At 33.5% G+C, this 15,745-nt stretch overlaps 2 protein-coding genes and 1 long non-coding RNA gene across 3 annotated transcripts; 1 reads left to right on the top strand and 2 right to left on the bottom strand.

Moving 5' to 3' along the window:
* Window positions 1-387: 387 nt before the first annotated feature.
* LOC143070891 (uncharacterized) lies at window positions 388-2,603 on the bottom strand. Its single transcript, XR_012976758.1, has 2 exons — window positions 2,393-2,603; window positions 388-486 (listed from the first exon to the last, which is right to left on the bottom strand). It is a non-coding gene; the product is annotated as an uncharacterized LOC143070891 (long non-coding RNA).
* A 2,136-nt stretch (window positions 2,604-4,739) lies between these two features.
* On the top strand, window positions 4,740-5,902 carry LOC143070893 (uncharacterized). Its single transcript, XM_076244998.1, has 2 exons — window positions 4,740-5,271; window positions 5,779-5,902. The coding sequence occupies exons 1-2, from the start codon at window positions 4,740-4,742 to the stop codon at window positions 5,784-5,786; spliced, it is 540 nt and encodes a 179-aa protein (XP_076101113.1). The 3' UTR covers window positions 5,787-5,902.
* Window positions 5,903-6,343: 441 nt separating this feature from the next.
* Window positions 6,344-14,866, bottom strand: LOC143070894 (alpha-N-acetylgalactosamine-specific lectin-like). The gene is made up of 5 exons (XM_076244999.1): window positions 14,736-14,866; window positions 12,159-12,247; window positions 11,352-11,457; window positions 9,833-10,046; window positions 6,344-6,442 (listed from the first exon to the last, which is right to left on the bottom strand). The coding sequence occupies exons 1-5, from the start codon at window positions 14,836-14,838 to the stop codon at window positions 6,406-6,408; spliced, it is 549 nt and encodes a 182-aa protein (XP_076101114.1). The 5' UTR covers window positions 14,839-14,866; the 3' UTR covers window positions 6,344-6,405.
* Window positions 14,867-15,745: the final 879 nt, after the last annotated feature.

The raw sequence follows: 15,745 nt of genomic DNA on the forward strand, positions 1-15,745 counted from the left end.
ATGTATATAGTTTAATACATAAACCGGATTATCCTAATTAACAGCTCATCTTCACAAACAGCCCAATTCTGTTAAAATACATATAACACTTTGGAGTGTCCATGAAACAACTCTCCTTCCAAGTCAATGAAATGTAAAAAAAAAAATAACAGTTATTATTCAAAGTAAAACCCCAGAGCCTTGGCTCACACCGAACAGCAAGATATCAAGGGCACACAAATTACTATTTTAAAACACTTTAAACAGGAAAACCAACGGTCTTCTCTTTATAAAAACAAGATATGAGAAACACCTATAAACAACACCTTCAAACGATAACCGTTGAACAACAGGCTCAGACAGGTTCAGATATATCCGGATGTTTCTTTTGTAGAAGATAAAATAAACTAACGCTGCAACATGCTTTTATTCACATAAAAGTTTCCAATACGTCGTAACTGGCATGATAGTTAACCAATTATGCTCGATCCCCCAGATCCACCAATACTACAATGTAAGTGTATAAATTACAAATCCAGAAAAAATAGGTGTCGAGAAGTACTTGCAAGTCTCAAGTACGCTTTTGTAAATACAGATTTATATATGAAAAAACAACAGATTTTGTCTACCAATAGAAATGTCAACTACAGATAATTTTTATTTATAGATTTAGTGCATTCACATGTACTTAGACGTTTTAATGTATCCGCACCGAAGAAAATGTGGTGGATGATAACTACGCAAAATTCAAAACTAATAAAATCTGAAAACTTCATGGCTAAAAAAAATATGAAAACGACAATCATGCAAACAAGCCAACAAAGCAATAAATAAAAAACTAAAGATTGAGCAATTGAATAACACCAAAACCTAGGAGTGAATATGTGTAATCTGGGAGTGAATATGTGTTCTCCGGGAGTGAATCAGTGTGATCCAGGAGTGTTCAAGTGTGATTCGGGAGTGTGTGTGTTTGTGTGTGTGTGTGTGTGTGTGTGTGTGTGATCCGGGAGTGTATGTGTGATCCGGGAGGGAATACGTGTGATCTGAGAATGAACTTGTGTTCTCCTGGAGTTAATAGAAAAAACACAAAAATACTAAACTCCGAGAAAAATTCAAAACGGAAATCAAAAGCTCAAATACATCAAACGAATGGATAACAACTGTCATATTCCTGAATTGGTACAGGCATTTTCTTATGTAGAAAACTGTGGATTGAACCTGACTTTAAAGCTAGCTAATCGTCACACTTTTATGACAGACACATCAAATTTCATTATATTTTCAACATGCGTGAGCAAAACAAACAGACATAATAGGTAAACATGTCAAATATACAGCAGTCAACATTGTTTAATAATCTTTTAAATCACAAAAAAAAAACAGAACAAATATGTATCAAAGAAGCACAAAATTGAATGAATTTGCAATAGTACAGTAACATAACGACGGGATGTATAAGTACAGAGCCATACCATATATGTAACAAAGAAACATAAAAAGGCAAATAGACAAACCACAAACGAAAAAATAAAAGACGATTAGCAAACAAGTTTTACAATAGCACAATAACTGGATTTATAAGCACAGAGTCGACCCACATGCATACGAGAATAGCACTGACAGAAATGAACAGACGCATCTTAATCACAACAAAAACAAACAAATATGTAACAACTATGTGTGATACGGGAGTTAATTTGTGTGATCCAGGTGTGATCCAGGAGTAAATATGTGTGATCCAGAGGTGAATTTGTGTTCTTTTCATGTGATTTAGTGTGATCATGGAGAGAATTTGTGTGATCCGAGAGTGATTAAGTGTGATCCGGAAGTGAATATGTGTGTGATCCGGGAGTGCATGTGTGATCAAGGAGAGAATATGTGTGATCAGGGAGTGTACGTGTGATCCAGGAGTGATTTTTTTTTTATCCAGGAGTGAATATATGTGATCGGGGAGTTAATATGTGTGATCTGGGAGTGTATGTGTGATCTGGTCGTGAATATGTGTGATCTGGGAGTCAATGTGTGTGACCCAGAGTCAATGTGAGTGATCTGGGGGTGAATATGTGTGATCCGGGAGTGAATATGTGTGTGATCTGGGAGTGTATGTGTGATCTGGGAGTGAATGTGTGTGATCCGGGAGTGAATATGTGTGATCCGGGAGTGTATGTGTGATCTGGGAGTTAATTTGTTTTCTCCTGGAGTGAATATGTGTGATCCGAGAGTGAATTTTTGATCTGAGAGAGAATTTGTGTTCTCCTGGAGTGAATTTGTGTGATCTGGATTAGACAGAACAATATGTATGTTTTTGTAACAATTAGGAAAAGAAGAATTGTTTTCCATTCTTATTTCCCTATATGCTAGGGTTTCGTTTTCATAAACTATATGTTTTAATAAGTATATACTTATTGCTGACCTCTTTTCGCATACAAAGTAAAAAAGCAAGGCACACGAATGGTCATTCCAGTGAAGTTTGCCATCATCGTATAAACGAGTATCGAGACAGTTTTCTCCTTTGTGTCCATTTGGTTCATGTGGCCCCCAATCAGTTATATCAAATTCATGGTTACTTGTGCTCCAGATAAACGTTCCTTCTGTATTGATATCATTTGCACCAAGCCAAAAATTATCTGAAAATGTTTTTCTTGTTCGTATTATCATATTTGGCCATACAAGATTTTTTTCAAGAGAAAATTGAATGTGCTATTTCTAAAGTTGAAAATTACGTGACTGTTCACAATATACTGTCTAGGTCTTATCCGTTATCAATTAGGGAAAAACGGTAACCTGCAATTTGAAAAACAAATATGTTACCTTTTTTGTAATAATTTTCTAATTGTCAAAGATTGTACAATCTTAAATTCAATTTAAATATATCATGAAACTGTATTATTTGCGCAGTTGCTTTTTAGAAAATAAAAATTTAAATAATATTTAAAATAAACTGACAACGCCATGGCTAAAAATAAAAAGGACAAACAGACAAACAATAGTACACATGACACAACATACAAAACTAACGAATAAACAACACGAACCCCACAATAAACTAGAGGTGATCTCAGGTGATCCGGAAGGGTAAGCAGATCCTGTTCCACATGTGGCACCCGTCGTGTTGCATATGAGATATCAAATCTGGTAAATAGTCTAATTCGGTAGGTTGCATCTATGAAAGGGAAGGGGGTTGTAGTTACGACGTAAGGAACATATCCGGTCGACTTTTGGAACACTTGATTTAATGGCTACCTTGTGAGCAACAACCCTCTATCAAGAAAATCATGATAGGAAATTCAAGCACGGGAAGTAAGAGTTGCAGTATAAAGAGAACGATTCTGAGTGATATCGAAATAATTTTTTTTTAGTAAACACGGAATATTTCAAAATTATGTATAATTCTTTTTTGAAAATATAGCAATTTCCTTAGTACTTTGCGATGACTGACATTCAAGTGAGCATTTGGACTTTTTTTTTTTATCTTTCTAGCTATAATTAAAACAACAAAATCGTTTACCATTTATTGGACTTAAAATGTAGTTGTATATATAACAAGATTAAAGGGTTATTCAGACTTACCAAAATTGACAGTTATCCCATTAAATATGAAGAAAAATGTATATTTTAAAAGTGCTGTAATATTCTAGAACGGAGTCTGATTTTGTCTGAAACTGTTTTAACAGCTCTTAATCGCTCGCTATAACACACCATCTTGTTCATCTTGACATGCCTGAACGGACTGAATTGCCTTATATGACTATCAATAAGAAAAGCGTCTAAAGCATTCGAAAGTCTGCAAAAAGTTTTGAAATTTTTTCCCTTGCAGTAAATTCAATCATTTGACTTGATCAAACCAAAATGACCGTTTCAGACTGAATTCTTGCTTTTTGTGTAATCTAGTGGCGCGTATCTTTAATCTTCTGTTCAAATTCAAATTCACAACGTGAGCTACAAGATTGTATGTTTTACGTAGAAAATTAATATATTCAAGTACTCAGGGTCTTTATAAGGATTGAAGTTGTGACTATAAAAGAGGGACGAAAGATACCAAAGGGACAGCCAAACTCATAAATCTAAAACAAACTGACAACGCCATGGCTAAAAATGAAAAAGACAAACAAACAACAGCACACACGACACAACATAGAAAACTGAAGAATAAACAACGCGAACCCCACCAAAAAAAATAGGGGTGATCTCAGGTGCTCCGGAAGGGTAAGCAGATCCTGCTCCACATGCGGCACCCGTCGTGTTGCTTATATGATAACAAATCCGGTAAATAGTCTAATTCGGTAGGTCACATTCATGAAAGGGAAGGGGATTGTAGTTACAACGTAAGGAACATATCCGATATCATTTGTGAAACGGTTATTCCATAACGGTCAACCAACTCGTGATGGCGTCCGTAAAATTTACGAAGGGATGATTTCAACTTCACCATTTTGGAACTCTTGGTTCAATAGCTTCTTTGTGAGCAGCAACACTCTATCAAGAAAATCATGATAGGAAATGCAAGCACGGGAATATCGTATCAATTGGGAGATATATACCCCGTATGCAGGTGCTGCTGGAATGTTGCTACTTAGAAAATAGTGTTTACGATTATTTTTACTCGTATAGCTTTTTTTAAAGAGCTACTGATCACCACATGCGCGATCAAATTTTGAAAATTGACAAAACTTAACTTAAATACAGAATAGTATATTAAAAAACTGAAACAAGCTCCAATTAAATAATCCATAACTTATATAGTTCTTGACTATTACAGAATGCAATTCTCAGTTGGTATTCTCTTGGCTATCTTTGGCGCAGTCAGCGCATCCTATAAAGGAGGATATGGCGGATACGGAGGTAGATACGGAGGATACGGTGGCGGATTAGGAGTGGGATTAGGTGGAGGATTAGGAGGAGGATTGTGGGGTATTGGAGTTGGTGGATACGGCAAAGGAGGATATGGTGGATACGGCGGATATGGAATCGGAGGTGGATACGGAGGATACGGAATCGGAGGTGGATACGGAAGATATGGAATCGGTGGTGGATACGGAGGATATGGAATCGGAGGTGGATATGGTGGATATGGAATCGGAGGTGGATATGGTGGATATGGAGGATATGGAAAAGCCGTTGTTGTTAAAGTACCAGTATCTGTAGGATATGGCGGTTATGGTGGTGTCGGAGGTGGATTCGGTGGTGTCAGTGGTGGATTCGGTGGAATCGTAGGTGGATTAGGTGGTATCGGAGGTGGAATTGGTGTTGGATATGGTGGTTTGAACAGCTATTCATATGGAAAGGGAAAAGGTATGATAATATCTGCTTGAAATGATTGTTTTATCATTATTTTTCTGACTGGAATTTATTGACCAACGAATTGTTTACATTCCTTAATTTGTTTGAATACATGTTAATAAACTCATCATAGATACCAGGACAAAATTTTAAATATCATTCGCTAACGTCTGCCTAGATTGTTTTACATGGCAAAATTGATGACATGCCTTATTCGGGGGAAATACTTGATTAAATTGTTTTCAGTGTCATACATACATTCGTGTAATTACAGCAAAAAGATTGTGCAAGTTTTTTTAAGAATTCCACATGATATATTTCTTCTAAAAAGGGAAACGTACTCTGATTCATAACACCTAATTTCAAACATTGTTTCTCGAGAAAAAAAAAAACAAATATTTCTTCTTCTAATTTTATATTGTTTTAGATCAATTTAACTGAATAATGAATTTGAATAAATACGAAAACTACAAACCATTAGTCAATGGTATGCTTTAACATTTATATTTTGTTTTGCAGGGTATTAAACGCAGATTACCAACCTAAACGGATAAACAATGATAAACTTTTTTTACATTTTTGAAATAAAATGTAATTGTTTGTAGGGATTTGGTGTTGACCTTTTCTATCATACATTTAATGTCACTGCACCAACTGAAGTCATGAACCAGCAATAAACACTGAACTTCTTAATCATGTATATAGTTTAATACATAAACCGGATTATCCTAATTAACAGCTCATCTTCACAAACAGCCCAATTCTGTTAAAATACATATAACACTTTGGAGTGTCCATGAAACAACTCTCCTTCCAAGTCAATGAAATGTAAAAAAAAAAAAATAACAGTTATTATTCAAAGTAAAACCCCAGAGCCTTGGATCACACCGAACAGCAAGATATCAAGGGCACACAAATTACTATTTTAAAACACTTTAAACAGGAAAACCAACGGTCTTCTCTTTATAAAAACAAGATATGAGAAACACCTATAAACAACACCTTCAAACGATAACCGTTGAACAACAGGCTCAGACAGGTTCAGATATATCCGGATGTTTCTTTTGTAGAAGATAAAATAAACTAACGCTGCAACATGCTTTTATTCACATAAAAGTTTCCAATACGTCGTAACTGGCATGATAGTTAACCAATTATGCTCGATCCCCCAGATCCACCAATACTACAATGTAAGTGTATAAATTACAAATCCAGAAAAAATAGGTGTCGAGAAGTACTTGCAAGTCTCAAGTACGCTTTTGTAAATACAGATTTATATATGAAAAAACAACAGATTTTGTCTACCAATAGAAATGTCAACTACAGATAATTTTTATTTATAGATTTAGTGCATTCACATGTACTTAGACGTTTTAATGTATCCGCACCGAAGAAAATGTGGTGGATGATAACTACGCAAAATTCAAAACTAATAAAATCTGAAAACTTCATGGCTAAAAAAAATATGAAAACGACAATCATGCAAACAAGCCAACAAAGCAATAAATAAAAAACTAAAGATTGAGCAATTGAATCACACCAAAACCTAGGAGTGAATATGTGTAATCTGGGAGTGAATATGTGTTCTCCGGGAGTGAATCAGTGTGATCCAGGAGTGTTCAAGTGTGATTCGGGAGTGTGTGTGTTTGTGTGTGTGTGTGTGTGTGTGTGTGTGTGTGTGTGTGTGTGATCCGGCAGTGTATGTGTGATCCGGGAGGGAATACGTGTGATCTGAGAATGAACTTGTGCTCTCCTGGAGTTAATAGAAAAAACACAAAAATACTAAACTCCGAGAAAAATTCAAAACGGAAATCAAAAGCTCAAATACATCAAACGAATGGATAACAACTGTCATATTCCTGAATTGGTACAGGCATTTTCTTATGTAGAAAACTGTGGATTGAACCTGACTTTAAAGCTAGCTAATCCTCACACTTTTATGACAGACACATCAAATTTCATTAAATTTTCAACATGCGTGAGCAAAACAAACAGACATAATAGGTAAACATGTCAAATATACAGCAGTCAACATTGTTTAATAATCTTTTAAATCACAAAAAAAAACAGAACAAATATGTATCAAAGAAGCACAAAATTGATTTTTACATGGTCTAATTTTCTAAAAATTGGAGATAATCCCAAAACTAAGAACGAGGTACTTAATATGAGACTATTTGGTAATTCAAAAATTTCATTTCAAAATAAGCCATTGTTTTTTTCTTCCTTTCTAAATAGTAACATGAAATATATCAAAGACATATGGAATGTAGAAACCAACAAATTTAACAGTTGTTGTTCTATATTTGAAAAACTTGTAGATAAAAGAAACTGCATATCGGAATTTTCAAGAATTAAAAGTGCAATACCAATTGACTTCTTACAAATATTAGAAATTGATAATGAAATTAATAAGAAACCAAACATAGAATTGAAACTTTCTAATGAAATGGTTATATTAGACAGATCTGGGAAAACAATCAAACCAAAAGAATTAAAACTAAAATATATTCGAGACATGATTAATAAGAATATATATCCAAAATGTCAACTTAAATGGCAAGAATTTTATGGCCACGAAATTAATTGGAAAATAGTATGGGGCAATTTGAAAAAAGTTAAAATCACAAATAAAATGAAAGAATTTCAATGGAAATGCATTCACAATATCATATATACGGAAAGTAGACTTAAAAAAATGCAATTGTCAAACGGAAAATGTCATATTTGCCAAACTGTAAATAATACTGAAAATCTGCAACATTTATTTTTCGATTGCAATACAACAAAATTAATCATTAGTAAAATCAAAGATATTTTTACATTATGGAATATTCAATTAGATGATGATAATTTAAAACAGTTTATGCTTTTGGGAGATAGCAGTGGTCACTCGAACCAAAATTTACTTGTAAATCTATTTTTTATTTTGACAAAATGGTCCGTGTGGAAAATAAGAAACAAAATTAAATATGATGGGATAAAAATGTCCTCTACATATATTTTAAATCTTTGGAAATCATACATGGTAACACATCTGAAATCTGTACCCTGTTACTTATCAATTAATACATTAGACAAAGAGAAAATAAACACATTAATTAATTTCATACTATAAGTACATACCTTGCAGGAGATAGCAGTCATGTTGTCTGTTTTTTTTTATATCTCTTTAATTTATATTGATTACGGTAATCCATGGTTTAAAGATGCACTCGATTATGTTAAAATATTATGTGAATCTGGTTTATAGGTGCACTCGTTTATGTTTTTATAATGTTATATTATTTACCACTAGTAGTACATTCTATAAAGATATTCCTTTTTCACTCATTGTCACATAAAAGAATATAAGTATTATTACATGTATACTATTTTTTTCGGATAATATAGTGCACATTTTTCAACCTCCTGCTTCCCGGACAGTTGGCTTAAATGTAAACGGGAATCCACAGTTTGCATCCTGGGCAACTTAGGAAATTGTAAACAGGAAATATTTGGAATAAACAAGTATCAATTTAAAAAAAAAAAAAAAAAAAAAAAAAAAAAAAAAAAAAAAGAAGCACAAAATTGAATGAATTTGCAATAGTACAGTAACATAACGACGGGATGTATAAGTACAGAGCCATACCATATATGTAACAAAGAAACATAAAAAGGCAAATAGACAAACCACAAACGAAAAAATAAAAGACGATTAGCAAACAAGTTTTACAATAGCACAATAACTGGATTTATAAGCACAGAGTCGACCCACATGCATACGAGAATAGCACTAACAGAAATGAACAGACGCATCTTAATCACAACAAAAACAAACAAATATGTAACAACTATGTGTGATACGGGAGTTAATTTGTGTGATCCAGGTGTGATCCAGGAGTAAATATGTGTGATCCAGAGGTGAATTTGTGTTCTTTTCATGTGATTTAGTGTGATCATGGAGAGAATTTGTGTGATCCGAGAGTGATTAAGTGTGATCCGGAAATGAATATGTGTGTGATCCGGGAGTGCATGTGTGATCAAGGAGAGAATATGTGTGATCAGGGAGTGTACGTGTGATCCAGGAGTGATTTTTTTTTTTATCCAGGAGTGAATATATGTGATCGGGGAGTTAATATGTGTGATCTGGGAGTGTATGTGTGATCTGGTCGTGAATATGTGTGATCTGGGAGTCAATGTGTGTGACCCAGAGTCAATGTGAGTGATCTGGGGGTGAATATGTGTGATCCGGGAGTGAATATGTGTGTGATCTGGGAGTGTATGTGTGATCTGGGAGTGAATGTGTGTGATCCGGGAGTGAATATGTGTGATCCGGGAGTGTATGTGTGATCTGGGAGTTAATTTGTTTTCTCCTGGAGTGAATATGTGTGATCCGAGAGTGAATTTTTGATCTGGGAGTGAATTTGTGTTCTCCTGGAGTGAATTTGTGTGATCTGGATTAGACAGAACAATATGTATGTTTTTGTAACAATTAGGAAAAGAAGAATTGTTTTCCATTCTTATTTCCCTATATGCTAGGGTTTTGTTTTCATAAACTATATGTTTTAATAAGTATATAACTATTGCTGACCTCTTTTCGCATACAAAGTAAAAATGCAAGTCACACGAATGGTCATTCCAGTGAAGTTTACCATCATCGTATATACGAGTATCGAGACAGTTTTCTCCTTTGTGTCCATTTGGTTCATGTGGCCCCCAATCAGTTATATCAAATTCATGGTTACTAGTGCTCCAGATAAACGTTCCTTCTGTATTGATATCATTTGCACCAAGCCAAAAATTATCTGAAAATGTTTTTCTTGTTCGTATTGTTATATTTGGCCATACAAGATTTTTTTCAAGAGAAAATTGAATGTGCTATTTTTAAAGTTGAAAATTACGCTTATGAAACAATTGTATCAAGATTGAAATATTTCACTTAGATAAAATATGAAAACAACGCTTTATGCACTGCATAAGTCTGCAGCGCTTTTCTTGATATACCTCCATCGAGAACACTTGAAGCCGAGTATTTGAAAGTTAAATTGATAACAACCTTAGTTTAGCCAAATCTTTGTAAAACTGAATCTCTGTATGTGCCTTTCCAAAGTCAGGAGCCTGTAATTCAGTGGTTGTTGTTTGTTTATGTATTACATATTTGTTTTTTTCGTTCATTTTTTTGTACATAAATTAGGCCGTTATTTGTGTCGTTTGAATTGTTTTACATTGTCATTTCGGATTCTGTTATAGCTAACTATGCGGTATGGGCTTTGTTGAAGGCCGTACGGTGACCTATAGTTGGTAATTTCTGTGTCATTTGGTCTTGTGGAGAGTTGTCTCAGTGGCAATCATACCATACCACATCTTCTTTTTTTTTTATATTTGCCTTAACGAGGCTCGTTTGATATACTTCTTTTTTTATGATAGGCTATATAATGCTATATTATAGCACCGTTTTCTGTATTCATTCAAAATTTTTGTTTATACTACAATTGCACAGATACATATATCCTATGGACTTCCAAAATGATGTATATAACTATTTTTGTGGTTTTTACAACAAATCGTCTTGGCAGAAGGAAAACTTTGAGTTTCCAAACTTGCATACATTAAGACCAATCAAAATGTTTGAAATGAGACATATTACAAAAATACCAATCTCAGACTTTTGGAAAGTTTGCTGCCAAAATGTTGTATGTAAACTTGAAATGTAAAATACTTGTTAATTTTTTTATTTCTGTGAAAATAAATAAAGTTTTTGGGTAATCCATGGATTTCTAAGTTTTTATTTCACTGCCATTCACAAGAATGTTCAAGTTTACATATGACATTTTGGAAACATGCATTTCGACCAAATTTTCAAACCCTGTTTGTGAGATTTTGTTTTTTTTTAAATATTTGTAATATACAACATTTTGGAAGCCCAGCAACGTTATACAGACATAGGGTCAATACATTTGTACAACCTCTGAAGATCAAACACTTGAGAATATAACAAAGAACGGGTGATATTGGCTAAGTTTACTGCAAGATATGGAATCTCACGTACGGATCAACTCTTTCATGATATTTGGCTATTTAAACGTCTATCGATACATTTTTGTACTCACGTTTGTTACTTGATGGCATCGTTAGAAGAAGATCCAGCAAAAACTTATTCTCATCAATCATTTCAAGTTCAGCCAAGTAGGCGTTGTGGGTGATTTGACAAAAACTCTTGCAAGAATAAATAGAAATAAAAAAATTAAAAACTGATAGGCATTTTATCAAATATATTTTCTTTCAGCATTTTTTTTTAATGTTTTACACAAATGTGCCCGGCTATACTAAATTTACGTGTAAGGAAGAATTCCGTGTAATGTATTTAAGAACTTCAGCCTTTTTTCTTTTTTTTCAGCCTTTTTTGTAAACAATACATGTTTTTTTTTTTTTTTTTTTTACAGAATTGAGTTAATAAGTATTTGAGATAGTTAAACTAGTTTGGTTCTCAATGATAGTCATTGGCATTTAATTTTTCTTATGATAGCAATTTTTTTTCTGTTTCAATAGCAAGGCTAACAAAAACAAGGGAAATATCAAGGCTAACAAAAGCAAGAAGAAAAGCAAGTCTCGCTTATCTTTTCTTTTCTTTTCTTTCTGCGTTGACATTCCCAAATCCTTTCAAGTACTTAATGAATATGCTGTTTATATTATCAATATTTGACTTTCTTTATATAAACTTGACCTTTATTATTTTTTTCAGTGCATATAAACTCATGCCTGAATTCATCAACTCAACGTTAAATGAATAATATATGATCTCACTATTTGAAACAATCATAGTTTAATGAACATTGAGGTTATCTAGTAATCTATTATTGCAGTGCATATATTTTTAGATACATTAAACATTTTGAACAAATGATTTATGTATGTACCTGTGCATCTGACCAAGTTTTGTTTGTGGATACAACTAAGTAACATGACGTGTCATATGGTTTCCAGCCATGCTGGCATTGTGGCTCACCTATCATAAATACAAAAAAAAAAAACATGACAACAACAAAGTTTTTCTTTTTAAAACGTCACAGTTCTTTTGTCTTACGTTCTAATGAAAAAAGATTCGTCCCATTTTAAGCAACACCTTATGGTGTACTGAAAAAAATTAAAATAAACTGAATTGGATATAAACGAGAACTGGTTCACGGAGCTTCGGAGTTAGCAATGCCGGTATTACAGATTTAAGAAACAGGTAAAATGTTGTTCCGTGTTACTTATTCTTTAGTTTTCTGTGTTGTGTGTTGTGTACTAGTGTTTGTCTGTTTGTATTTTTTTTAGCTCACCTTGCCAAATGGGTGTTGTCAGTTTATTTCCGATTTATGAGTTTGAATTTCCCTCTGGTATCTTTCGAGTCTTTTTAAAAAATGCATTCATTTTTTATATCGTATCGATGACTGTTTTGTTGCCGCAGAGATTTCCATTATCTTCATTTTCGATTTTTACTGGTAACCGATCTATAAATGCGCGGACATTATCGTGTGCAAAATTACATTCCTTTTAGCTTGTTATAAATTCATTCAATGAATACTCATAAAATTATTGTTTTAGAATACAAATTAATAATATGAAAATGTTTTGTCGTTAGAAATATATATATAACTAAGTTAATATGCGCACGTACAAAAACTAGAGGCTCTAAAGAGCCTTGTCGCTCACCTTGGTCAATGACATTCCAGTCATTTTGACTTATTTGTAAATCTTACATTATTGCTGTTTATAGTTTATCTCTATTTATAATTGTATTCAAGATAATAACCAAAAACAGCAAAATTTCCTTCAAATTACCAATTCAGGGGCAGCAACCAAACAATGGTTTGTCCGATTCATCTTGAAATTTCAGGGCAGATAGATCTTGACCTGATAAGCATTTTTATCTCATGTCAGATATGCTCTAAATGCATTGGTTTTTGAGTTATAAGCCAAAAACTGCATTCTACCCCTATGTTCTATTTTTAGCCATGGTGGCCATCTTGATTGGTTGGCCGGGTCACCGGACACATTTTGTAAACTAGATACCATGATGATGATAATGGACAAGTTTGGTTTAATTTGGCCCAGCAGTTTCAGAGAAGATTTTTGTAAAAGATTACTAAGATTTACGAAAAATTATTAAAAATTGACTATAAAGGGAAATAACTCCTAAAGGGGTCAACTGACCATTTCAGTCATGTTGACTTATTTGTAAATCTTACTTTGTTGAACATTATTGCTGTTTACAGTTATCTCTATCTATAATAATATTCAAGATAATAACCAAAAAACAGCAAAATTTCCTTCAAATTACCAATTCAGGGGCAGCAACCCAACAATGGGTTGTCCGTTTCATCTGAAACTTTCAGGGCAGATAGATCTTGACCTGATAAATAATTTTACCTCTGTTAGATTTGCTTTAAATGGTATGGTTTTTGAGTTATAAGCCAAAAACTGCATTTTACCTGTATGTTCTATTTTAAGCCATGGCAGCCATCTTGGTTGGTTTGCCGGATCACCGGACCCATTTTTTTAACTATATATCCAATGATGATTGTGGTCAAGTTTGGTTCAATTTGGCCCAGTAGTTTCAGAGAAGAAGATTTTTGCAAAAGTTAACGACGACGGACGACGGACGCCGGACGCAAAGTGAGGAGAAAAGCTCACTTGGCCCTTTGGGCCAGGTGAGCTGAAAACATGTTAACGCATTAGGAAGAATATCTGAAGAACTTTTTGCGGGAAAATATGAATGCCTGCATAAATCTAACTCGAATAATTCAGCGCCCTCTATCCACTACTTTTCCTTACAAACAGTTTTAAACTCCTCCTCTATTTCGCGCCATACGTCAAGATATATTGATCTATGATGCAGTTCGTTTTTTAAATTTCCAATTGACGCGTTCTAATTGGGAATGCATTCAGGCGTTAATGAAGTGAGCGAAGTGATCGTAATTATAATATAACGACTGGATTATTTGGGTTAGCATAAATCCAAGTTATTGGAAAAATCAAATCATTACAGAAGAGTGTCCATCATGCACTTGTACTGCACTATTATTAGTCTTAGAATAGTACAATAGAATGATATGAAAATTGATGTAAATTATATAAAATGATAATAATAATAATTTATTTTATTAAAGTGTCAGTCTCACATACTTGTCTACAAAGTTATATACAGATAATGTAATATACATTGCAAAATTATAAAAAAAAAAGACAAATACCAAGCCTAGATAGGCTTTTGAGACTCTATATATACAATATTGTATTTTACCTAGTTTGTTTGAATTCAAGGCCCAGTGGAACTATTGTCCTAAGTGTATATGTTATGTTCTATAGTTAATTGTATGTTACATATGGTAACATGTTGTAATTCATCGTGGAAATTCACCCGAGTACACTGAATTTTAAGACATACATCAGAAATATCTATGTCAGTTGTAGCGGTAAACTATGTTCATCATAACTTAAAATATTTTTACCTTGAATGATGATAAATGCAAAAGTGAGAAAAACACATGAATTTTTCATTGGTCGTGTCTTTAAGATGTAAACGACTGACCGTAATATAGTATTTCTTATCATAAATTATAATCTGGTGACCCTAATGTAAGACAATCTAGATATTGCATTCAACAATGTTCAAGATTAAACTTAATTTTCTCATTAGAAGTATTTGAAAGTAAAGTGGTGTGGTCTCTCTTATGAACAAACAAAGGTATTTGTCAACGAGACAGCAACCCAACGACAAACAATTTGAAAAAGGCCTGCTTTAGCAATATACTTTGCGTATTATTAGGAGGAATTTCACTTTAAACATGAATACATAATAAAAAACCAGGCATTATTATATGTTATCTGATTGTATAAATCAAAGGGAGCCTAGAAATATAATGCCCTTCCGAAAATACCCAGTTAACGTCAACTCAAATATGTCAACATTTGGTCAAATTAAAACTATTTTTTTTTAAATACTGTGGTATCATATGAAGTTTATGTAATAGTTATTAAACAATCAAATCGGTTATGTTTAGTAAGACCACGAAGACTGCACAACTCGTGACCCTTTAACATAAATTCCTGATGTTGTTTAGGTGAAGCGTCTGCTTTTTGTCTAACATATGCCAATAACATAAACGGTACCAATTTTCCTGCAACAGATGCGCATTTCGACAATACATGTCTCTTCAGTAATGCTCGTGGCCGAAATATTTGAAATCCAAAGCTTATATAAAAGATGAAGAGCTATAATCCAAAAGGTCCAAAAAGTATAGCCAAATCCGTGAAAGGAATCAGAGCTTTGCATGAGGGAGATACATTCCTTAATTTATAATAATTTCTAACATTTTTAACAGCAAATTTTAAAAACACAAAAAAATCCGTATTTTCATGCCAGTACCGAAGTACTGGCTACTGGGCTGGTGATACCCTCGGGGACCAACAGTCCACAAGCAGAGGCCAACTTGATGATAGGATACATGGTGTTTAACGC

Source organism: Mytilus galloprovincialis, chromosome 4 (assembly GCF_965363235.1).
Source record: "Mytilus galloprovincialis chromosome 4, xbMytGall1.hap1.1, whole genome shotgun sequence".
NCBI lineage: Eukaryota > Metazoa > Mollusca > Bivalvia > Mytilida > Mytilidae > Mytilus > Mytilus galloprovincialis.

Excerpts from the sequence above, each read along its gene's own strand:
- LOC143070893 (XM_076244998.1), top strand. The coding sequence starts at position 4,740 with ATGCAATTCTCAGTTGGTATTCTCTTGGCTATCTTTGGCGCAGTCAGC.
- LOC143070894 (XM_076244999.1), bottom strand. The coding sequence starts at position 14,838 with ATGATAAGAAATACTATATTACGGTCAGTCGTTTACATCTTAAAGACA. Across the intron at positions 12,248-14,735 it reads TGCATTTATCATCATTCAAG|GTGAGCCACAATGCCAGCAT; the intron begins GTAAAAATATTT and ends TATTTATGATAG. Across the intron at positions 11,458-12,158 it reads AAACTTGGTCAGATGCACAG|AGTTTTTGTCAAATCACCCA; the intron begins GTACATACATAA and ends TATTCTTGCAAG.